This window comes from Varanus komodoensis, unplaced genomic scaffold (assembly GCF_004798865.1).
Source record: "Varanus komodoensis strain SLA01 unplaced genomic scaffold, ASM479886v1 scaffold20_1, whole genome shotgun sequence".
In the NCBI taxonomy this organism is placed as follows: Eukaryota; Metazoa; Chordata; class Lepidosauria; order Squamata; family Varanidae; genus Varanus; species Varanus komodoensis.
The window spans coordinates 15228808-15254594 of record NW_025335587.1 but is presented as its reverse complement, the minus strand read 5'-3'; the positions used below and the strand labels follow the sequence as shown (position 1 = coordinate 15254594).

The window sequence follows — 25787 nt, the reverse complement described above, 5'->3', positions numbered from 1 at the left end:
AACCAAAGACTGACAGTTTCAGGGAAAAATGAAGGGGTCTCCTCTTCGGGAACGTGCAGGGGTGGAGTTGCATCACTGGAAGGCTCTTGGCGGTGGACCTAAGAATCTGCACCCTACATTACTTAGTCAATCAGATTCCCTGCAATTGGACACGATCCAAGTAAGAAAGAGAAGACTTTCCACCCTCTGCCCACACCTCACCTTAAGGCCCGACAAACTGGAGAAAGGACAAAAACTCAAGACAGACATGATGGGATGGGAAAGGTGTTTTCATTTGCAAAGAGCTGTGTGAACAAGCAACTCATGGCTGGCTGGGAAACAAGTCGGGAAAGCAAAACCCACATGGTTATTCAGTTACAGCTAGGACACTGTTAGCACAGGTGAATATTCATGAGACCCATTGATTTAACTACAATGCGTTATTGCTATGCCTCCGTCTTCCAAAAGTCCAGGTAACAAAACATTGAAAATTGGTCCTTTCCGTACAAAGTATGTCTATTTCATTTTAGAACATTCCCTGATAAGATGTATAGGTACATTTTGTGTGTGAGGTACATTTTGTGTGTGAGCATGTTCATGTATGGTATAGACACACACACATACAGGTAGACATGCTATAATCTATTTATAATTGTCTCGCGGGAAGCCTATGACAGAGCATGGAAAAAGACATCATAAAAATCTCTTTAACAGAGTATATACTATACAAGGAAGGCTGCAAAGTCACGCACACACACCCATCCATAGTTAGAAAATATTCTGCATTTCATCAGGTGTGTCTGTGTGAGTCCTTCCGACTCTCAGCCTCCCTTGCTTAACAATATAAAAACACTGATACTATACGTCTCCTTCCAAGAGTGTTTGTAGAAATACAAAGATTTTCTTCAATTAAAAAATACCTGGAGCAAACATACCCAAATCTCCTTCCACATACAATGGTTTAACAACATTGCTCTGAATTAACAACTTCCAGCTCGGAATTCGCGATGCTTGAGTGGAGTTTCATGCGTGCGAAAGCTGCTACATTCTGAGTTTTGCTTGGCCCATGCAATGGGAAATCTTTGAGCATGCCAAGCGCTGCCTGAGGCAGCCCTCTAGGAGCTGGGAAGCCGTTCCCACCTCAGAAGTGCATGGAGCATTGGGTTGCACCAAATGATGTCTGAAGCAAGAAAGGGGTTGTATTGCAAACTGGTCTGTGCCTTAGGCAATCCTAGACTTTCACGTCACAGAATGACCCCAAGCCCCTTGGTTTCTTGGTCAGCCACCTTTGACTGGATGCCGATTTCAACCGGATCGACTGCTCTGATGGACAGGCCTCCCTGCCTCCTCCTTCCCAGGGCAAGAGCTCCAGACCCCTGCAAGAGAATCCGGAAGCCCTGTTGAGTGAGCTGCGCTCTGGGGAATGAGGGAGGAAGGAGTTCCCCTCCGTGGAAGACAGATCTTGGATCTATCCCTTAAAGGCATAAACAAATTCCCAGTGATAAAAGGAAGAAGGAGCTGGTTTTCCACTATCAGGAGAAGCACCTGATAGTCACCCACCCATTCCCTGATGCAGCATCCCTGGTTGCCAAGCAACAGCCCGATGCTGCGTGGAATGTCACTCCAACCTGCTTTCAGTCCAACCTGGTCTCGGTGTGAAGCGTCTAAGTCTTTCATCTCTCCCAAGCTGGCTGGAACTGGTAAAGCAGTGAATGTGGGTTGGAGATAGATTAGAGAGGATAAGCGATCAGCCAGGCATGTTCCAGTTGGCCTAGTTCTCATGGAGGTGACAAACCCACCATCGGGACTGTGACATTTCAGGTCATCACTGAACACGTTTGCATATTTGTCCTTGGAAACACCCAAGTGGTGTGTGATGGTTATTGTGTGCTCTTGGGTGGTCCAGAATCCACCCTGCATGGAAGTAACACTTCCCACGATTTGATTGTCCAACAAAAATCAGATACATTTCTGCACATTCATATCTTTTGCAGTCTATATAGTTGTGTGTCCATTGATGCACCAGAAGGATGAAGACAATTATGGACAGAAGGAACTAAGTGATACACAAGCAGTCCTGGACTGGCAGTCCCTAGAGATCATACAAAGATTTTCATCTTAAGAGCCCCAACTTGTAGCCCTAAATTGATTTTCGAATTCACGGTGTATGGCAGATGTAGTTCCTGAATCTCTAGGTTTGGTCTAACTTCAGGGCTGATGCCACACCATTGGAAAGGGCACGTATCTCTGACCTCTGTGTTTCCATTCATGTTTAAAACTAACTTTTACCAGGGAATAATGGGAAGTGTGGCAGTTTTATCACCATCGGTGAGTTGTGCCCTAAATCAGTTTTATATATTTACTTTTATTGTGCAATACAAAAACAATCAGATCGCACCATTAGAGAATGCCCTAACTCAGTTTTATGTTTGAAAGCTTAAAGGATGCGTTTTTTCCAAATTCCAGGATGAACTGTCTCATGCTACACTTCTCAAACTAATGTGCAAGTCAGAACATACTTATGGACCGGGTTTCTCACTTCTTGAATCTTCCAGTGCAATTCTTGGCTCAAACAAATGTATCGAAATAGAATTTCGTCAGCCCACTTAGCCGACTCTTATCAGCCCCGACAGGTTATATGTCTCCAGGGTTTCTGGACCAAGGTCTTTCCCATGCCTTGCTCCCTCGCCTTTTTAATGAAAGATGCAAGGAAGTAAATCTGGGGCATTTCTGCCTGCGGAACTCAGGCTCCACCATTGACTGAGCTTCATCTGTTGAATTTCTGTCTGCATGCCCTGCCCTCAGGAGAAAAGGCAGGAACCCCTCAGGAGAAAAGGCAGCAAAGCAACTCACTAGACTTCAAGTGCTGTTTTTCAATTCCACATTGGCAAAGGTAGCAGATGAAAACTGCTGCTGCTGCTGCTGTTGGAAGTCCTGTTCTCCTCGTGGAGGAGATCTGAGGATGCCGCAAGCCAACATGTAACCCAACACCCCTCTTTTGTAACCTGTGAGCTCAAAAGGGTTCTCTGGCCGTTCTTTGGCCAGGGGTGCAAGAGGGCACCCTTACCCTGTTACGATCTCCTGTTACTCTCAGAACTGCTCTTTGCAAGTCCTGAGCGGCAGCGAAGCTTGTGGTCCTACCAGCTGCAGGAAAGGGGGTGAATCGGGGCCCTCTTTAGGGTGGGGTCTTGGAAGAATTTGCCTACAGATCCACTTGGGATCCTGGCTCCCTTAAGATCAATTGAGGCCATAGTCCGAGAATGGCTGCTGCCCCATTTAAACTCAGCTGGACTTACATCTGAGTGGGTGCATATGGAATTGTGCTATAGGGCAGCGGGTTGTGTGGGGTTAATTTCCTTTCTTATGCCTGGTATTAAGACTTTGGGCACACTTCCAAGAGGGAACTCACCTGCTCCAGTCTTAGTGGCATGAGTAGAGCTTGTGTAAAAGCCCGAATCTTGGCAAGTTGGGACTGGGCAGGGTGAGGATGGATGGATTCCCAAACTGGAATTGGACAGCCATCCTCTGAAGTGGCACTCTAACTTGTATCAAGAGGGGTGCAGTCAGAGGCATCAACAGTAATCTCACTTCTTCATGAGCTCAAAGAGCACCGTCTACATACTGACAGGCTCACGGGACCTCAGTGTTTGCAGAAATACCAAAATTGTTGGAAAACAAATTCTCGGAGGAAGCGGAGGGTAACTTTCCCCACAAACGACCCACGGAATGGAGTGTCCTGGAAGGGGCCATGGTGGTTGGCTGGCTGGAATCCTGAACAGAAGCATTCCACACTGCAACGGTTTGTTGCATCCCAGTTATCCCAATGTTACCGATTCCCTCCTGTCATCGCTTTTTATATTCGAGACAGTGGCTCAGAAATCAAGGTTGAGGCACCCTAAGAGGAATGATGCGTAAGGAATCCGGAATGGGGGTCGTCTCCCTGGACTCCGGTCCACTTTCTCTCTGCCCCGAGTCTCCTTGCACCAGATGTTTGTGTGTGCATCCACCGGGAAGCGAGTCCAAGCCAGTCCGTGAGGACTTTGCATGCTTTGTGCAAAGAATTACGCACATTGCAGAATTGGTGCAAAGGCAACTAGGCTTCCCAAGCGTTCTTGGACTTGATCTCGGCCTGGCTTGCTTGCCGGCCAGAGCTGAGCGTAGAAAAGAAATTTGGCAAACATACGATCTTTGCTCTGCTACCTAAGAGCACTTTGGATCGCTGCCTCATGTTTACACGATTTCATCAAGGTTGAAGCGAACACACGACTTTGTGGACCTAAAACTCCTTTATCCCTATACTACAAAGACAAAAACATACCCTTTCATCCATCTTGATTGTCATTCAATCAACTGCTTTTCTGAAAACAAAAAGCAGTCTATCTACTGATGTCTGGAACCAGCCTGTCCATCTTGGAAATCCACGTACATCCCAGCTCCAGCCGGATCAGCTGCTTTGCTCATTTTCACCACTCCAGAGAAGTGGAACAAGTCTCTGTGCAATTTTGCCTCTTGTAACCCGCCTCTTCATGGCTTCACACCTGCATTCACAAGCACTGCTATATGCTTACTACCACAAAGGATAGGGGAGTTAGCATTTAGCACAACAAACTGGGGAGCTGGGCCTTGGTTGTTGTTGTTAACTAATTCTTTTTGTCAGAACCAGTTGGACGCATTGGTGTTCAAAGTGTTTTGGCAAAGGTTGAAAGGCCCTTAATGAAATCACATACCCCATACCATACCCTCAGTAGCCCTCAGTTTTATCCAAATCCTGCCCCTATATCATTCTGTAACTGCAGCTGAAAGAAGGCATCTCAGGGCAGAAGTTTTGTATTTTGATCTGGGTCCTTAAATATGGAGATATGAGTACCTAGGAACTAGATATCAGTTTTGCTAGATACCCATCCAAGAACTTGTTGGCAAGATTTTTGCCAACGCAAAACTTGACTCCCCCTTCCCTTCTCTCTCAGCATTTAAGTTTGGCTCTAAATTTCAACTTCCTTTTCCAGATTTCCCCAGTGATTAAAAAAGTTAACTCTGGTACCCAGAAATCAGAACATTTTCCCAGTCCAGACGGAGGGAGGGGAAAATCTATATTTGGACTCCCCATGTCTTGTTTTATTTTTCCGGAAACTAGCTATGCAGTTGGGGGTAATTATCCCCAAATACCTTTGAGGTTGGTGGTCTACTTTCATATCTTGAAGAACCTCAAGAACCTCTTTCATATCTTGACTCGTCAAGAACCTCTTTCAGCATCTTTTCAATTGTGAAGATGCTCTTGGAGGGCTGCATTGCTGTGGGGGTGGGCACAAAGATGCGCCCAAAGGGGTGCCCCCAAAGGCCAGTGCATTTTAACCTCTCCCTGCCTGTAGCTCAGTGTTTCAGAGGAACATTTCAATGTGGGGAAAACACTACACCAATGTTGGGAACCCATCAACCAATCAGAGGGCAGGCAAAGGGGGGCGGGACAAGGAGAAGGGGTGTGGCCTTCCAGGAAGCCATATTAGTTCCAAGGAGGGTTGTTTTCGGCTGGGAGGTCTCCACCCCTCCCAGAATGCACTTTGTCCACTAGTGCGCGCATGACAAAGCAAAGCGTAGGTTTCGCTGAATGAATTCCCAGGCTCTCCATAATTTTAGATACACGGTGCCCCTTGTTAGCAAAAAGTACAGGGATCCAACCCCATGCATTGCCCCCTTAATTCTAGCAGTGCTGCCCATGGTGAACACTTGCATTTCGCTTTCCAGGATTTCATTGCCAAGCCTGTACCAATCTCCTGGATGCCAGCATGCTTACGTGGGCGAGGCATTGGAATCGGCTTCGCTGATCGGCCCCCTCCCCGTGCCTTGAATCCCCCATGGCAGAAAGGAATGCAGACCCTTCTTTACATGGTTCCAAAATATTCAGGCCCTCCCCAACACATCCCTTCAAGGCTTCCTCCCCACAAGCACTCACAAATGGCTTCTGCGGCCAGCTTCGACCGAAGCGGATGGTGCTGGAAGTCATGCTAAAAAGAAATAGAAAGAAATAACATTCGAGATGGGATGCTATCCACATTCAGAACACTCAAAATCCAGATGTCAGTGCCAAAGCTCCAGGTTTACTGCCAAAATCGAGATTCGATCTGCAAGTTTTGACGCTCACGTCTGAATCTGGAACAGAAAAGATGCAAAATGCTGTAATCTCAAGGCACAGAAACTCCAGGGTCAGGTTTTCACTCCTCTTTTTGTGCAATGTTGTTGGTTGTCGCGACGGCAAATCCTATTTGCTACATTCACTTCCGCTTTCATCACAACATTCAAAACAACCCAGCATGGGTGAATTGACTGTCCAGCTGTGGAGCACACGGCTGATCTGGTGTGATTCCTACTTGATGGACTAAATGGTTGGATCAGTGGAGCCACTGGGGTTGAGCGCTTCTCCAAAAAGTGGCTCCAGATTTCAGGATGTGCTTGAAAAGACCAGCGCCAAGGTGTGACCTTTCCAGAAAAGCGACTTCAAAATGGCTGTGTGTGTTTCCCCTCAGCCCCCGTTACTCAGTGTCTTTTGAAGTGGGGGGGCTTGTGCCATTTTGCTTGCGTTGCTCCCCTTTGGAAGATGGCTTAGGTTTGCCCATAGTTCTGATGGCGCTTGCAGTTTCGGCCGGGTCCTGGTGGGGCTGCTGACCTGCCTTCTGCCTGCCCCCTTTGGGGGGGCTCTGGTCTGTCGCCATTTTGCTGGACAAGGCTGAAGCCCGGTGCTCTGATTTCAGGTGGGGAGTTGGAGCATGGTGCCGTTTCGTGTATAAAAAAAGGGCTGGGTCAGGCATTGATTCGATGTCTTCAAAGCTGCTTAGCTTGTCCCGAGAGGGCAAGTCCTTGAAGGCCCCTTTGCTGTGGAAGGAGCTGGCAGCGTGCCGGCGGGGGTGTGACTTCGGAGTCCGCTTTTTGGGCCTGGCCTCCCCGCAGGGCTGAGGAAGGAAGGTTTTCTCAGTTGGTCTCTCTGGAGGGGGCTTATTGCTCTGCCGTGAGCTGTGAAGTCTTTGCTTGGTTGAGTGCAGCTGGAAGGAAAGGTAAGCAGCTGCCTCCGTTTCCTTCTGCAGCTCCGTGTTAAGGACCGTCACCCGGTGGCTTCTCCTCTTCAGCTCCTCCAGGAATTTCCGCTCCTTATTCCTCAGGTTGGACCGAAGGGCAGCTACCAAACTCTCCTTATGCCTCAGCTCCCTGCGCAACTCCAGGTTGTCCTTCTCTTTCTCCTGCAACTGGGCTTCCATAATCTTGCATTTTTCTTCCAGTTCCTGGTCAATAATATCTAAATTTTCAAGGAAAGTGGAAAGGAAACAGAGAAGCAAGTTATTATTCCAAAGCACAAGTTCCCGGCATTCAGTCTTAGGAAATTAACCCACCTCAGGAAATCATTTCCAACTCTTCCTAAACCTGAAGCTGCATAGCTTTAATGCAGGGTTCAGATCTGAGTTCACATCCTTTATACCTTGTCTGGAAGTGCCTCAGCTGTTAGAAAGGAAGCTCCAAGAAGCTTCTTGCATTAGAAGTGTTGGATGCTCTAAGAAAATGCAGGCATTTGGTTCACTTCGCCCAAAATTTGCATTGTCCGAAATCTGGCAGAAATTTGATATTTATTTCAAACACTTGCATGCCCCCCATTTCTCCCATGGCATCTCTAGGTGGATAACATCAGACAATTAAAATACATTATGAAACAATAAAATGACAACATAAGATAATATAAATGTAAGACCCAATAAAATCACATTAATACAACTGAAGCTTAGGTGGCAACAATAGATGTTTTTTTAAAGAGGTAGTTCTTTGCCTGGCACAGAAAGGGTCTAAAGAAGGTGCCAGGCGATCCTCCTTGGGGAGAGCGTTCCAGATGTTGGGAGCGGCTGCAGAAAAGACCCTCCTCTTAGCAGCTACCCTTCTCAAGGGATGACTAATACAAGAGGGCCCCCTGCATTGATCTTAAAGGCCGAGTAGGCATATATGGGTGCAGGCCCCCCTTTAGGTAGCCAGAGGCCAAGCCGTTTAGGGCTTCATATGTTAAAACAAGCACAGGAGTTCTGGTGTAGGCAATCATAGGGCAACCTGCAGCTTTGGAGCAAGATCTGGGCGTTCAGGCCCTCCCTTCTCACTGCCATTCCCCTAACCCCAGATCAGTTGGTGGTTTCCCCAGCATCTGTGCAGTTTTCCCTGCTTGCCTCCACCTCTTATGGCTCTTCCCGCGCAGCCAGATTCTGGGATGGGGCCGCCCTTTTCTTGGCAAGGCAGACCCTTCTAGGATTATCCCGGTATCTTTCTGTTGGAGCATAAGTCACACCAGAGAATCCAGAGCAACCTGCTGCTAATTTTTGGCAACGTATTTTGGGAAGGGCAAAATGATGGAGGCATTTGCAAAGCCCATGGCTCTTAATCCATGGTAGGCTTTTTTTCCCTGAATGTGAGAAGTTGCTAGGCGTTCTCTTCATCGCCGACACCCACAGGTCTGACAGAGCTGTGCAGAACGGAGCACATCCGCCTCCTAAGCTGGGCAGAACAGCCTGCTCAGTTGCCACTCCATCAATCTTCAGTCCTAGAAGCTTTGCCATGGCAGCTAAATAACCAGCTAAACTCCCCAGTGACAGACTGCCCGATTTTCTTTGGATCTCCCCATGAGTAAAGCAAGTATTATTACTTGCAATGCTTGGTGTCCCACCTTTGCAAAGGACCCAAGGCGGCCCGCCAATCCTCTTTCTCCCAATCTTTGCTCGTAACCACTCCGTGAGTAGTTTAATCTGAGAGTCAGCGACTGGCCCAAAGCCATCCAGCCCAGCAAGTCTGATGCTTGGATGGGGACTTGAACTCATCCCTGTCCACCCTTTAGCCACGATGCCACACTGCTTCCACAGGTGGCCCATGGGGGAAAGGAAGGGCCATCAAGTGTGTCATCAAATCCCAGGTTTTTGTTCAGAAGGTTTATTAAGATTAAGACTCCCACCCCTTTCCTCCACCTTGGTTCTGTCTTTTGCACAACAGCTCTGTGGATATGTGAAGGGGAGCCCTTCACCTTCACTTCTCCAGGCTAAATCTCCCCTCCCCTCTCTTTCATGTATCCCTCCCAGGATGGGTTTTCCCGAATGCTTCCGGCCTGCCCTTGCTGAGATCGAGGTTCTGGTGAACCGTACAGTAAATGGGCAAGTTCCAACAATATCTGGGGCTTGCTCAGCGTTCCAGAGGATGAAGCCTGCGGGAGCAGTACTCTGGTAAGGACAGCAACCAAAAAGCAAGAGGAGGGCCAGGCCAGAAGGGGCAGAGGCTCAACGTTCAGAAGCTGAGTCAGCATGCAAGGGGAGAAGGGTGTGTGGGAAAGCCTGCACCCTTCCAGACGCTGCTGAGCCATGACTCGGGTTGGCTGCAGATGATGGGAGCTGAAGTGCCAGAGCATCCAAGCACTGCTTTCTCCCACCCTGCACTGGGAGCAGAATTCACAACCAGGGCTGGATTAAAGCCATGACGTGCTCCGGGCTTGCGGGACGAAGACTCCCCCTGCCCCATCAGCTTTCCCCTAACTCTGAGCTCACACACTCGCCAACGCAGACGGGTGTCCAAGGAAACACAGCCGTGCCAGATAAAAGGGTGCTTTCCATCTCCCCTGTTTTCCTGGAAGCTGCTGATTTAAGGCTTCACACGACTACTCAGGAGTCACCCTTCTGAACATGCAGTTCAGCTTTACGCAACCGTCTCTGCACCGCTTCTCCACGGGAAAGGGGTCATTCGATCACCGAAACTGCCTTTCCAGGGACACGATGCAATCTCTCTGCCCCAGTGGATCTGCGCCCTGTGCCAAATCTGCCTGTCGATCGCTGACCGCCTTCTGACCCTCACTTTGCCCAGCTATGTCTGCCGTCTGCGGCTTTATTTCCCTCAGCATCACTCTATTAAATCTCTTTGACAAGCCCGTAACTTTGCCCTTGTTCGCTCCTGAACTGGAACCTGACCTGGGGTGCTTCAAAGAAGTTGCCTGGTTTTCCACCCACCACAAGCAAAGTGTCTTTGACAGGGACTGAGAACCCAAGAGCAGACCAGATGGATTCAGGTCTATGGTCTAGAGAGTCTGGATAAAATTACAGTGAAGCCTTCTAAAGCTCTGCTTTATGTTGGATTTTCAGCACTCCTGGCCACTGAAGTTCAAAATGTTTGGAGGGTAACAAAAAATTAGAAGACCATAGAATTGGAAGGGACCTTGGAGGTCACCCGGTCCACATCCCAGCTACCATGTCGCTGAGAGATCTCAGAATCAGAGAATCCTGGAATAGTGGAGTTGGAAGGAGCCGCTGGGTCCCCAGCCCCCTGCTCAATGCAGGACTCCAAGTCAAGGCATCCCCCTCCAATGGCTGTCCAGTTGCATCTTGAAGGCCTCCAGAATGGGAGAGCCCCCAAGCTCCCTGGGTCATTGGGTCCATTGCCGTTCTGCTCCATCAGTCAAGACGTTCTTCCTGATACCTAGCTGGAATCTGGCTTCCTGGAACTTGAGCCTCTTCTCTGTGTCCTGCATTCCAGGATGATCAAGAAGAGATCTTCTACTTCAGAAACATAGAAACAGAGTGAAGGTCAGAAGGGGCCTTCCAGCCCATCTAGTCTGACCCCCGGCTCCAGCCAGCTCCACTCATGACATGCTTTATGACAGCCTTTCCGATACCTTTCCGGTACCTCTCCTGTCTCCCCTCAGTCTTCTCTTCTCAAGGCTAAACATGCCCAGGACTTCGTCTCCAGTCCCTGGATCATTCTTTTCCCTCCTCAAGACCCTTTCCAACTTGTCTGCACCTTTTTAAAACTCTGGCACCCAGAACTGGTCACAGGACTCCAGATTAGGCCTAACCAGTGCTGAGTAAAGGGGAACCAGAACTTCATGGGATTTGGAAGAGATTCTTTTATGATGCAGCTCCAAATAGCATTTGCCCTTTTTGCAGCCACATCACATAGTTGGCTCATATTTCGCCTGTGATCTCCAGCTATTCCAAGATCCTTCTCACTTGCAGTGTTGTTGAGCCAAGTATTCCCCACCTTGTAATGAGGCATTTGGTTTCTTTTCCTAGGTGTAGAACTTGGCACTTGTCCCTGCTGAATTTCATCCTGTTGTTTTCAGTCCAATGTGTCAAGATCACCTTGAATCTTCATACTGTCTTCCATGGTATGAGCTACTCCACCCAGTTTGATGCCACCCAGTCCCAGTTCAGAGAGCCCCTGTGAAGGAGAGGTCGTGACCTCCCAAACCAGTGTGCTGTGCAGCAAGGCTCCTGGGTGACGTGTTGGCCACACGGCACATGAGATGGGAATCGAATGATGGCAGAGGGTGTGCCTCTGTGTGCCCCAGTGTCACCTGGCCCTTGGAGGCCACCTGGGTGGCCCTTCAGCGCCCATCCCACATGACTCGCCTGCCCTCAAAGTAAGTGGGTGGCAAGTCCACTCGCTGCAGTTTCCAATTTTCATTTGAAGTATCTCCAAACACACTGAAGCTCTGGGAAAGCAGTGCTTCTCTTGTAACACAAATCCATTCAGAGCGGGGATTAACCATGCACAAACTTGTCCAACTGTGTTCCAGTCAGTCGCTTCCTTCAAACCTTTCCAAAAATTATACACTCCCTTTCATGCTGCTGCTGTAATGCACCTCCTCTGAGTGGATCCTCGGGAGACCTGCAAGGGAGGAGGACGAATTAAACCACTGCTACAAGTTGGAGCAATTGCTTTAGCGGATTGCCCCATCCACTGCCAGGAGAGCCAATGAGCAGATAAGCAGCAGAGCTGTGTGGGCAAGGAGCCCATGGGAGTGGGTGCAAGGGAGACCCTCCCTTGGGGATGGCCAGTGATTCAGTTGCCCCGCGAAAGAGGGCGGTGATGAAAGGCACTTGCTGATGCATCGTTCACCCCTCTTCCTCACGGGCTTGCTCAGCTCCACTTAGGCGTTTAGGCATCACTGAGTCATCTTGGTGTTGTCACCCGTGTGCGTCCCACCTCGTTCTTTGCGAGCATGGAAGGACCATAGCTCGACGGTGCTTTCCTCGGAGCAGCTCTTCGGTTCTGTCCCTGGAAGGTCCAGGCTGCCGGCCACTCTGCAAGGCTGTGGTGGACACTTTCTGGTGACCATACCGGGCTCGATGAACCAAGAGTGTTTCCTCCACTCCATTGTTGCTTCCCGGGTGGAGATGTTCTCAAGGCTCTTGCTCTTTCCACTGGGCCTTGCTGCCCAGCCAAGCAGGAAAAAGGGTTGAGGAAACAAGCCCAGAGGAGGCATAAAAGAACCAAATGCCATTCATTCCAGAGTGTGACTGAAGCGACTTCCACGCAGAATTCTGCCTCCATATATGTCGTTTGCAGATTTGCGTGTTTTGCACAAAGTCAAAAGGGTTGAGGAAGAACAAACCAAGCCCAGAGGAACCATAAAAGAACCAAATGCCATTCATTCCAGAGTGTGACTGAAGCGACTTCCACGCAGAATTCTGCCTCCATATATGTCGTTTGCAGTTTTGCGTGTTTTGCACAAAGTCGTGTATTTTGCACAATGGACTACGCACTTGCACAAAGAAGCCGTTCATGATGCCGAGTGTTTGTGGATTTGATTTCTGCCAGGCTCGCTTGCTGGTCACGGCCAAACCTGGGAAAGAAGTCTGGTGAGTGCAAAGGTGACAGATTAAGACCTGATGGTCACATCCTTAATTCGAGGAATCGTACACATTGCGTGCACATCAGAATTCACCCAGAAAAAGGCAGGTATTGGAATGATGTCTCCAGAGCTGCTGTGTACCAGATCCATCCCATGGCTTGGAAATGGAAGAGGAGAAGGACCAAGCTAAGGAGAGGAGGACCAAGCCAAGAAGGAGAGGAGGACCAAGCTAAGGAGAGGAGGACCAAGCCAAGAAGGAGAGGAGGACCAAGCCAAGAAGGAGAGGAGGACCAAGCCAAGGAGAGACCAGTCTGGCCACTGCCCTGTTTGCCACAGCTCCCAAGCAGGGGGTAAGGGCAACAGGCTTGGTGCAACCGGAAGGACCTCCTGCCCCAGGGCGAAGGATGCCTCAAACGGATCTTTTTCCCATCCTGCAGATGTGCTGAGGTTTTCTCCAGGGCTGGAAGCATGCGATGGCTCTGAGCCCTTGGGAGGGTGCCACAAAAGCAACCTGGAGAGAGCTGCGGGCTGGAGTTTGGAAGGCGTGCTTTTGTGGGCGCTGAGGCTTCCTCCAGGGCGCGGCCGGAGAAAGGGAGGGATAAATCTGCAGCTGGTCTTGCTGAGGCCGACTTCCTTCAGCATTCCATTCACCTTAGATTTCCTGCCACTGTCTAAGCCTCAACTATCTTTGTAGTGCCGGCAGACCCGCCCTTTGCCTTGGGGCCGAGGTGAGGCAGGCCTGCTGTTCTGCTTGCCCCGATACAAGAGCTTCTGCCAGCGATAGAGATCTTGGGACCTTTTCCGTGCCTCTCCACGGATCAGACTTCGCCAGGCCTGAACTGGGACGTCTGCTTATTATTTATTTATTCAACTTGTATTCCGCAGAGGACTCTCTAAGCTTCTAGTCCTTATGATGGAAAGCAGTCTTTCCCCAGCCTGGTGTCCTCCAGATGGGTTTTATTTATTGATTTAAAACTTTTTTTAGACCATCCCTTACCTTGGTCTTGGGACAGTTTAACAATAAGACAAAATAGAATAGAACACAGCATCCTAGTCCAATTCTTAACCAATCAACAATAAAACCCATATTAAAACAGTCAAGGCTTAAAACATAGGGGAAATAAAAAGGCTTTAGATGGCAGTCCCCCTGGTTCCGAGTTGTCCCTGGGAAAGTGGTCTGGGGAGGATGGGAATTGTAGTCCCACACCTATGGAAGGAAAGCTGATATACAAATTATCTAAGCATCATAGGCTGTGATCCCATGCACGTTCACCTTGGGTTCAGTCCCATTGAATTCAATGGGGGCCACTGGTATAGGGCTGCACCAATAGACTCCAAGGTTTATGATTTACCAGACGCAGCCCCTTTGTTCTGCAACATGAGCCTGTTCAAGCATTTCCCTAATGGGAAGGAGGTGGGGGAAAGAGATTTTGAAGGATGCCTTTGAACTCGAATGTAGCTGGACATTTATCACGCAAGTACCCTGAATGGGTTACATTTTTCAAAACGTTAACAGAAGCAGCAGCTGCTCAGGATCAGGGCCAGCAACCACAAAAACCTTCCTTCTGGTGGTAGCAGGATGGCAGGGGGTGTTGTTATTTATTTATTACATTTTTATACCAGCCCATAGCCCATGGGGCTTTCTGGGTAGCTAACAGAATAAGAAAAATATAAACTAGGGAAAAAACCAGTGCAGTTAATAACTTATACAATATTCTAGTTTTTCAACAGTTTGCAGTTCCCCCAGAGAACATGAGTTACCGGGAGATGACAAAGACGATGATTTATTTCATCTCTGTACTACCCCATAGCTGAAGCTGTTGGTCAGTTCACACCAATTCATAAAAACCAGGCCACAAAATACAATAAAAACACCGTAACGTCAAGGAAACATTAACAAGTTTTAAACAGCTAAAACAAGCTGCAAAGAATGACTTTCTGAAAGACTGGATTGGGAAGAACAAGTAGGTACAAGAGAACATGTAACACCAGTGAGACGTGGGGTGCAGGAGGGCAAAAGCTCCACCCAGAAGGTTCCCCGCAAGCTCCTTTTGTCCAGTTTCTCAAATTACCTGTGCACTGCTAGCTTAAGTCAAAGGAGGGAACATTAGGAGAAATCGTGACCAGTTTGACAGTGGGACCATGACCCTTTCCCTCTTCAGAGCTGATTCATCAAAGCCGGATCTGTTTGGGGCTCAGCTGTGGTGGATTTCTTACATCCGTGAAAATTGGCCAAATGCCCTTCAGGATTGCTTCCTACCGTCTGTGATTTTAAGTAGGGATGTGTGAACAATCTGGCTTGGGATTGGAAGTCCATCAGATTTCCCCAGCTTGGCTCCATGGACTCTTGCTTGCTCTCTCTCTTCCTCAAGCCTGCCTCACACTGGACATTTGCGTGAGTGTCTGGCAGGTCGCAAGTTCAAACAGACTTCTGCCTCCATACATGTAGCTATCCACCTTTGCATTCTTTGTGCAAGGGTTTGCCCATTCTGCAAAGTTGTGTGTTTTGCACAAAGGACTATGTACTTGCACAAAAGCCGTTCGTGATGCTGAGTGTTTGTGAATTTGATTTCTGCCAGGCTCACTTGCTGGTCACTGCCAAGCCTGGGAAAGAAGGTGAGCACAAAGGTGTTCAATTCAAACTTGATTGTGACACCCTTAATTCGAGAAATCATGCATATTGCATGCACAGTAATAATTCACCTAGAAAAAGGCCGGTACTCCTCTTGTACTGGTGCAGGGTTTTTTCCACGGGTGTTAGCAAGCAGCCACCCAGCAAGGCTTGTGACATCTGCTTGTTCCAACCTGCACTGATAAATCTTTCAAACAATACCATCGCTTAGTGTACACATAGTGCTGGTAAAGAATGAAGCCATGCTAGACCAGTAGAAGCTGGTAGGGTGTTCATTTGGCGCCCCCTACTGGAGTCGGAAGGCTAAGAGTCAGGACTGCGCCAAACATATACACTTTTGGAGAGTGGATAAAGGCAAATAATTTCAAGACATTTAGCTCTGGTTACTGGCTGTCAAGTATTCTACAACTTCAGGTGACCCTCGCATATTCCATTGGCTCAAAAAGTCTCCCAGGGAGAATCCGCATCTAGAACTCATGTCAGTATTGAAGATTCCTGCACGAATCTGGTCCTGCCTTCTGCGTGCAAAACATTCCAGGCTTTCACTGAGCTAATGTGAAAGCTTGCTTGGGTTGTTACTGCACAGAAGAGGTGTGTACAGGAGAGCTGATGGCAACCCCTTTGTCTTACCTTGCTGCCTGGCTTCTAATTCCTTCATCTCGAGATCGTGGGTCAGCTCTAGGAGAGAAAGAGAGAAGTTGCATCATCTGTGCCAGCGACAGCAACGATTTCTAATTCTAGACGCAGTAGGATGATGCCGGGTGAGGGGTTACCCCTTCAAGCTCGTTTCAGGAGAAAGATGGCCAGCCACTTTGCAACCTCACGTGCTTTGGCCTCAGCTCCAGAGATTACCCCCAAGGAGATGCCGACGTGATGGAAAAAGGTCTCCTACTCCTGGGATAATTTTATGCTGAAATTATCAGGACGGTGGCTCCCAGTTCAAGCCTTGATGTGGTCTTGCAAGGCTTTGACCGGGGTTGACAAAACAATGAGTTTGGAGGTGGGTGGGGCTTGAACAACAGGTGGGGGGTAAGTGAGCAGATGGATAAACTGGGGAGATAAAGCATGGAAGAAGTTGGCTGAAGCAGGCCACACAATCCAGGCCCAAACTAAGACCTGGATCCGACCCCAACAGATTTCTAACTCGGCTTTTCCCAGCCTGGTGTCCCACCAGAGTCTTTGACTCCCATCAGCCAACATCAGCATAGCCAGTGGCTGAGAACGATGCAAGTTGTTGTCCAGAACGACCGGAGGCAGTCGGGCAGAGTGCATCTTTTAGGTGATGCATTTTTGGGAGGGGGTGGAGGTAGGTGGGGCTTGGAAATACAACACTCGAAGACCTTTTGGGGAGACAGTCTGGGCCTCCCACATGGAGCAATCCTGCATGCTGCGTTTCACAGTCCGGAGTCAGCTGTGCATTCCTGTCCCTCCTGCCACCCACTCCAAACTGGAATTCCTTGGTTGGGGAGACCAACCTGGCAAAGAAGCTTCACGAGCCTTCATTATGAGAGTGATGCATTTACAATTGGCAAAGAACCAAAGCAGGACTCTTCTACTCCACCTTATCCTCACAACAACAGCCCTGTGATGTAGGACAGGCTGAGCATCTGGGACTGGCCCAAAGTCCCCCAATGAGCTTCATGGCTGAGAGGGGACTAGAACCTGGATTTCTTTGGTCTCCAGTCCAGCACTCAGCATCATACTGGTCCTCAATTTTATTACGCTCCATTCCAGAACAGCAGGAGAAAATCTTTACACTTGAACTGCTTTAGGGCTTTAGAACTATTTAGGGTTTGACTTTGAGCTGGGCCTGGAAACTGGTGCAGATGGCAAATCACACGGCCTGGCTGGGAGAACGCGCTGTCTAGTTTTTCTTCGCTGTCCGTATTTCCAGTCCTGCAAAAACAGGTCAGTTCCCAGGGGTGGTTACATTACTGGGGCACAGAGCTCTCTGCTAGGCAGAAAAAAACACGACACTCTTCCAACCCCTTTTGGGCACGGGGTCCACTGAACAAGCAATGGGAAAATCCAGGGGCTTCTTCTCACACCATTCGCAGCATACGTAAAAAATGGACAGCAAGAAATTAGTGCCATTTTTTAAAAACCTGACAGATAATTAAATCCTAAATCTGCTACTAGAAGCATCCACCACATTTAACCTCATGACAGGGGTAACTCAAGGGGGGGATGTTACTACCAAGCATGTTCTTCATGTGGAGAACCCCCCTCCCCTAACTGGATCTGGGGTCCAAGATCCAATTCACCCAGAGTCATCGTATTGTGGCCACTCAGAGTTTAAAGCCCATTGAGTTCGATGGAGTATACCTGGAGTTGTGTGCACAGAATTGCAAGATGGTGCCTAGTTGACCAGTGGAATTCCCTTCCACTGGATGTCATCATTTTGAAGAATTTAACATGATTGGATAATATCTTCATGGAGGAGAAGCCTTGAGGGAGTTGGAATCCTACAACATCTGGAATGCCAGAAGTTCCTCTCCACCCTGGAACTAGCCATGACCTATCCTTGCCCTCTGATGTCGATTCTTGACTTTTTAGCTAGAAATTGTTGATTCTTGACTCCTGCTATTCTCTCTCTCTCTCTCTCTCTCTCTCTCTCTCTCTCTCTCTCCCCCCCCCCTCTCCCTCTCCCTCTCCCTCTCCCTCTCCCTCTCCCTCCCGCGGATTACTACTAGGCCAGATTCCTCCAGTATCCATAATGGGCTCATCCTCAGCAAAATTAGATACAACAAGTTTAAAGCAAAACCAGTGAGCAAAAATGGCACATGTCACAAAATCCTCTTTTTCTTTGGTTTCTCTTTAGCCAAACCTGACATTTCTGAGGCAATTAATAGGATGCCATCAAATTAAGAATGACAGGGAAGCTGCACGGGGAAGTGACATTTAGAAACATAAGGTGGCCAGTGGAAAAGAGCTGTAATATTTCTTCATGGTATTCGCTAAAATGGGCTTTCCTGTTTCATGTAATCTTCTTTGTTGGAGAATTGCTGCATGGCACCAGAATGTTGAGAAAGTAATTCATATGTTCATCACTTTTTTCCTCTCTGAAGATCCTCGGGGAATGAGAACAACGGCAGAAACCTTTACGTCAGGGAGAATGCCTTACAATTTACTAGAAATCCGTTCTCATCTCTCTCGCCATCCCATTAGAAATCAGGGAGTGCACGACATTTTTTTCTTTCTCTCTGCAGCTAAAAACAACTCCAAATTAGGAACACAGTGAAACATCTCAGGTCCCTGAGGAAAAGGTCGGCTGAGGAGAAATGTAGCATTTATGTGTGATGGTATACATGGGATGGTTATTCACACGATTCAGGTTCAGCCTTTGACTTATCTCGGGTGAATCACTGTGAGAACATGAGCTCAGCAACAAGGCCATCTCAGACGTTTGTACCATCACCAAGCCAAACTACACATTCCTCTAAAGGTGTCTCTGGAAACTGCATATCTCCATGTGTTTCCACCCTAAAACTGGATGCAGCTGAAACATTTTCATTTGTATATGGACAATCATGTCCCAGGACCATGAGAGGTGTCAGAAATTTCCAGTGCTGGCTGCATCGCACCTCCTACATTTTATTCTCACCTGACCCTCTTCTTCCTGTTCTGCTCTCCTTAAGAGCTAAATAGTCCCCTTGTGGGAAGCCCTGGGGATGGCCCAGCACCTTGGATCACCAGATGTCTCTTTTCTACTGGAAAAAAAATATCTCCATTGGCACCATTTTTATAAGTCTGACTGCACTGGGGATAGGGTGAGTTTCTGCAGGGAAATGAGTGTCGGGAAAGGAAGGGTTAGCTTTTCCTCCTTCCATGCAGTGAAGCTTTTTAAGAGCCTCCATTGATCCCGGTAAGCCTGAAAGTTGCATGGGGCAGGGATCCATGATGGGAGATAAGGCAGGGAAATGGATGGGCTGCTGATGGGAATTCTCTGCTCACCACCAGTTGGACTAGTCAGCATTGGAGCTTGGTGGACCAACGGCTTCAGCCGAGGCAGCTTCTGCTGCAAACACAAACTGGCTTTTGGAGGAACATCAGACTGGTGGTTCTGCTATCTTCTTGGATCAGCTTCAACCACAGCTTCATATCGATCATTCTGCATGCAAGGCCGTAACCCCCAAGGTCTTCATCCAGTATGTATGCAAGGTGGCTCCAACCACAAGATCCTAGCATTTCCACCAGGAGATTTAGGGTTGGATTGGAATAGCCTGATACAAGCGAGTCTCTCATTCCCGTGAGCCCTGGGACCAGGGCAAAATTAGCCCAGGCAGTTCTGGAAATCTTGCTGACTTTGAGCGGAATTTAATCCCTGGAGGGACCAGAAGCATCGGAGCGAATGATAAGCCTGTGATTATGTAATGGCAGCACTTACGTGACCATCTTACCTCTTGGATTACAGGCTGACCTCCTTCGTTCCTTCCCCAGTGACCTTGCTGCCCCAAGCAGAGGCTGCTAAGAAACCACACGGCTTTGGGACTCTGCATCTAACAACCTAAAAGATTCAGGAATGGCTTCCTTTAAAAGCAGCTTTTCTTCCTACTCAGCATGCGCCGGAAATAATGTTATGTTTTTTGCACCAGAACCCATAGGAATTGGGTGCCTGTGGGGGGCAGGGTGTGAGAGAAAAGAGATCAGCTGCTGCTCTTGGGGCTTCGACTCTTTGAGTTGATCTCCCAGCCACCTTCTGTCTGAGATCCCCTTATGGGTGTTTGCTCCTTGCTCTTGCTCCTTGTTCTTCTCTGTCACTGAATTTTCCCCCTGTGGGAGCCATGCAAGAATTCTTTCCCAGGTGCCATGTGTGTGTTTCTGCTTCTGGATAAAAAGGGGACTGAAGAGGTTCATGGCAGAGGTGGCTATCCATGGCTACTAGCCGTGCTGGCCATGAGCTTCCTCCTTTACCAGATGTGGCATGCCTGCATCTGGCAGTTGCTGGGGACCTTGGGAACTCTTGTACCCATTCTTCTTGAGGGATCTGGTGAGCAGCTGGCTTGCCACCAGGTGAACTGCTTGGACCACTGGTCTGATCCCGCATGGCTGTTCTTGCGTTCCTTTATTCCTTTCTGCCTTCCTCAGAGAAATATCAAGTTGATGGATTTCTTGCATTTTATTATTGATCAGCAACCAAACCGAATGTGTTATCTGAGGTTCTAAAAGAGGAATGTGGAGTTTTCTCTTCCAGGAAATGCAGAAAGAATGAGAGTGGGTGGGAATGGGGAGTGGGCACTTTTGGCATGTATTTATGCTGGATGGGAGATGTGCCAAATTTGCTCTTGCTTATGTCAGATGAATTCCAATAAATGACTCATTCTACCAATGTTAACAGCTTTTCTCTTCCTGTAAAACCTGCATCTAGAAATATTGGTTGACAAGAAGAGATGAGTTTACACATCTCTTTCATAACTGCTCACAGAACACAACTGTGTTTGTATAACAACATGGTAGAGTCCTCTCAGAGCTGCAGGATTTTGGTTTGCAAGTGAAAGAATCGCATGTTGCTCTCCTTGTTAAAAAAAAATCAGGGGGAAAGTTATGATGTGATCTCATACTGTGACTGCTCATGTTCATAAAATTGCTGCATGTGGAATTACCAGGGGAAACATGCTTCTCCAAGGTATGTTAGCTAGGCTTTTGCCCTGGTAGTTTGATCTTCTGTCTTTCCTTGCACGGATGGGTTTGCAGGCCCCTGATCATCTTCACTGTCCTCTCTAAACCTTTCCCAGTTAGTTGCATCCTCGATCATTTTGCATTAAGGACGGAGCTGAACCCCAACCTTCTCCACAGCCTTCTCCAATCTGGTTCCCATCCAGTATCTCAGACCACAACAGTTGCGAGCCCCCGCCAGCATGAACACTGAGAGCTGCTATCCAAAACATCTGGAGGGTACTAGGCTGATCTTGCAACTCTCCCTGAACTACCAACATTCTCCAAATGTTTTAATGGGGCAATGATTTACCAAGCAGAGATACTGCAACTTTTGAACAAATAGTCCTGATGGTAAACAGAGACGACTGAAGTGTTGGGCTTTGTGCCCTTTCCTGCTTTATTGTTATTTAATTAATATCCCTCTTTTCCTGCACATCCAAGCCTGCCAACAACCCCTCGGCTATAACTAGCATCCCACCCAGCTTAGCAAGCATTCTGGGGTACATAATGTGTAAAACATTTCCTACACAGGAAGCTTTATCTGTAATGTGCACGATGGCCAGGCAAGCAAAGCGGGAGGACAAATGGATGTGGTGCATTAGCTTCTTTAACGAGTTCTCTGTTTATGCATTAATGGAGAGGGAAGGCACTGAGAAAATAGAGCCTCTCTCGTTTGTCATTTAGGAACACATGTTTGCTTTGTTGCGATGATTGTGCAATCGGGGGGGGGGGGAGTTGTCCTAGTGCTTCCATAAAAAGAAACTGCAGCTAGGCAAAATTTCTTAAGTGAGCAGGAAAATAGATCCCTCTGTTTTGCAGAACAGAGGCAGAAAATGCAATTCTTGCTTCCGGTTTGTACTGGAAGAGGCAGGCCCAGGCCGAAAATGGCCTGGAGCTTTGGTCTCCATCCAGCCCAGTGTGCATCTTCTCAGCTTCCTCCCCAGACCCTGCCCTGAGAGAGGGGAAGGGGCTTATCTTGGGATTGCAGCAGACTTGAGATAAGCCTTGTGCTGCAGCTGGGAAAAATGTGTTGTCTCCGATCAGCTGCTCCTTGCCAGCAGGAGCTTCTTTCCAGGCTGAAACAGCGAAAGGCCTTATGTCCAGTTAGGAGTGCATCAGAGATAAGAAGTTTCGTACCACCCAGTGATGGGAGAGGCTCCCTTGCTTTGCCTGGGCAGGGAAAGAAACATAGAAACAGAGCGAGTCAGAAGGGGCCTCCAGGCCATCTAGTCTGACCCCCGGCTCCAGCCGGCTCCGCTCACGACATGCCCACCATGTGCATGTCCAGCCTCTCCTTGGACACCCTCACCGATGGGGCCTCAACCACCTCTCCTGGAAGCCCATTCCATGCCCTAGGGGTCTGGACCCTCAGGAAGTACTTCCTGGAATACACCTTAAATCTTGGTTCCCTGAGCTTTGCTCCATTGGAATGTGCCCTTCCCTCCTCTGCAGGGGAAAACAGGTCTCCACCCACCTCTGCGTGGCACCTCCTCACGTACCTGCATGCCGCTTACAGGTCCCCTCTGAGTCTCCTCCTCTCCAGGCTGAAAAGACCCAGCTCCCTTGAGAAGTGTGTCTCCAATCTACTGTTAGAGAGAAGCTCTTTCTCCTGCTCATTCCTGAGAAAAGGGGCCTCTCTCAGGCCTGTGTGAGGAACCAGTCCCCGGCAGATACATCTGGATCACCTGAGGAAGCTGGGCAGGGCAGGTGTGTCTCGGCAGAATGGGATGTGCGTGTGAACGGGCATGTCGATGCTACGCAATTGTGTGTGAGCGGGGCAAGTGTCTCTGAAAGTGTGTGGGAAGTGCATCCGAGTGGTGGACTCCAGCCACCCTCTGCTGGGCTATGGCCAAGTTGGACCTCAGGCCGAAAACGGCTCCCCAGCCTTGCCTAAGGTTTTCAGATGAAATTTGGGCACAGGAGATGCTTGCTCTTGAGGGAGCCATTTTGAGCTATGGGAGAAAAGGGCCCACTTTAGGTCTTCTTTGTCTGGAGTGTTTCTTCCTGAAATTATGCTTGGGATTAATTGCTGAAATGACATCTGTCTTTTGTGGGATGCCTCCTCGGACTCGGGCAATTGTCTTCCCTTGGGGGTTCCCCTAGTTCTACAGAGACTCACTCTGCCTTCTATCCTGAACTTGTTTCCTGGGAGTTTTCCTAGATCCCAAGGCTCCTGTTTGTCAGCTTCCCCATTTGGCACCCTCCAGATGTTCGGACTGCAAATTCAGCCAGCATGGACAACAGTAACATCTGGAGAGCCAGGCTGGGAGAAGCCGTGGTGTCCCTCTTGTGGGAGCTCTCCATGGTGCTGAACGGTGCTCCCTGTCTTGCATCCTGGAAGCTGCTTCTCAAGGTTGCCCAACTCCTGATCAAGCTCGCCCAGCTTTGCTCAGTGCTTTGCCTGTCCATAGATTACTTCCATCCAGTCCTTCCAAAGCCCACCACTAGGCCTCCTTGTTCTTGTGTAGCAGTAACTGGGGGTTCCGATACCTACGATCAACCAAAGCAGAGCTTCTCAATTTTGCTGGATCTGGCTCCCATCTCCTAAACCTCCACCACTTTTTATGCCCCCAGCAATATTCTTATGTTCTACAGGTGTATGTAGAGAACCTTTGATCCCCACCTGCACTTGAAGGTGAGGATCAAAGGTGTACTGACACTACAAAAAGAACAGAGCAACAGATCTCCAACTTTCAGTAAAGCTATTCACAAGGAACCCCCATCAGGATCTTTCAGGCTTTGGATGGCTCCTAGTAGAGTTGCTTCCTGCAGAGGAAAGCTGCTTCCAAGCAGGAGGTCAGGTGGGTCTCTGCCCTTTGCAGGATGTTGGAGAAGCCCCCAGAAAGGTATACACCAGCTTTCTTCAACCTGGTGTCCTCCAGATCTTTTGGGCTTCAGTGCAATGGTCAGGAATCCTGGACGTTGCAATTTAGGACATCTGGAGACAACAGGTTGGGGAAGGCTGGCTTATATGTGTCCAGCAGTGAGTAGCTTCAGGAACTAGCATGGTTACAAACAAAGGAAATACAAAGAAATATAAAGAAACACTCGGGGCATCTCTGATTACACTTGGATGATGGAGCACTTTGGGTACTTCCATCCTTCTACAAGCCTGCTGAAGATCAGTGAATGTCCTCTGCTGTGGGGCAGCCACCCAGCTCTTAACTGATGGGGGCAGAAGACACCCAAGCCTTGAACCTTTGCATCCCTGTCTCCCAAGATCTCCCCAGCTCTGTACGCCCTGCCTATTAGGGATCAAGTCACAATTCAAAACAAGGCTATGGTTTTCCCAGTTGCAATGTATGGCTGTGAAAGCTGGACCATAAGGAAGGCTGAGTGCTGAAGAATTGAGGGATGACCTCTCAACTGAATTCGGCAAGAGTACAGGCAGCCTGGGCCAACTTTGTAGCTCCAAGCAACTCTGCTCATTTCCAGTCCTAGTGCATTCAGGAAGGGAACCTGTTGGAGACCTGATATCTGACTTGGCCTTCTGGCCCACCTTACCTTGGAAATCTTCCCAGGAGATGGCATTCATCCAGGCCTATGGTGCAATGGCACTTGGAATACAGAGCCTGATTCTGCTCACAGAAATCCAAAATGAATGTTGCAGAATTGGAAAATGTGCAGAAAAAGGAGCTAGACCGACCAAGTGGCTGGAGTTACTCTCCTTTGAGCAGTTTGTGTGTGAAAGACTATTTTAACTTTTCACCTCATGACCACATGCATTTCATTGGTCAAAATGGCTTTTTCTTTCCTGCAAGAAACATGGCACTGGAGGTATCCAGAGGTCCTCTAGTCCACCCCCTAGGAATTCCAGGGCTACGTCATCCCTGATACAGGGACACAGTCATTCACCTTCTCCTTAAAAACCTTGGGTGATGGAGAAGTGACTGCCTTCCAAGGCAGTGCATGCCTCTTGGGATTGCATGGACCACATGTTGCCATGCCGACCAGAAAAGCAGTGTCTGCATAAACAAAAGAGCCACAAACAGGGATCATTTTTCCAAAATTGGATGCTGGAAGGAAGGAGCCCCAGGGGAGAATCCAAGCATGGATTCCTGGGTGCAGGAGGTGGTCAGACCCATCTGGTGCACGACGGAATTGCAGTATTTCATCTTGAAAGCCAGGGCTGGCCTCTGCCCACCGGGGCATGATGGAGGAGAAGAGGGCCCACCTGGGACTCACCTGTGCAGTGCTTCTGTAGGCGAAGGATTTCCAGGTGCAGGTCATGAAGGAGTTGCAGCTGCTCCTTCTTCAGGAATGCAATATGTCTTTGCACGCTTTGGATCTGGTGCTCCAGGGACTGCGTCTCCATCGCAACACAGTTCACTGCCGGAGCCTAGAGGGAATACAAATCCACGTATGAGTTTCCTGCGCAGCAAGGGCAGGGTGCGCAGAACCGGGCTGATGCACCCTGTTCGTCCTGAGCACTGGATTCACGTTGCGAGAGGTGGTGGGTGGGGTGGGAGAGCGCATGGGCAGGGCGGAGGCCAACGCAGAAAGTGCTAAAAAACTCCGAAGCCAGTCAGTTTGCACTCAAAGCTCCCACTGTCAGCAGCCAAGACTTAGGGGAGACTTTTCCCCATTTGAAGCTGGGCGGGGGAAGGTGTGTAAAAGTTGGGGAAGTGCTTCACAATTGCTTAGGGATCGGGGAAACCCCCATATGGGGATCCCAAGTTGTTCCACTGATCTGCACCCCGCCGTAGGAAATCCAAGTGACAGCTGTCTTTTCTTTGTACCTTTCTCTTTCCAGCAGTGCTCTAAATTCTCAAGTGGTTCACTTATTTTGTTTACCGAATCCATTAATACACTTCCAGGATATTGAAAGAGGTTCCCATTCGAGCCCGGGGTCATTGTGTGGCAATTCACAGGGACGTTTGTATCTTA

The 25787-nt window shown here is 48.8% G+C and overlaps 1 protein-coding gene across 1 annotated transcript; it reads right to left on the bottom strand.

The window, feature by feature from the left end:
* Nucleotides 1–6506: 6506 nt before the first annotated feature.
* On the bottom strand, nt 6507–25215 carry CCDC92B (coiled-coil domain containing 92B). Its single transcript, XM_044430469.1, has 3 exons — nt 25086–25215; nt 15873–15920; nt 6507–7264 (listed from the first exon to the last, which is right to left on the bottom strand). Exons 1-3 carry the CDS (start codon nt 25213–25215, stop codon nt 6507–6509), a joined length of 936 nt encoding a protein of 311 aa, XP_044286404.1.
* Nucleotides 25216–25787: the final 572 nt, after the last annotated feature.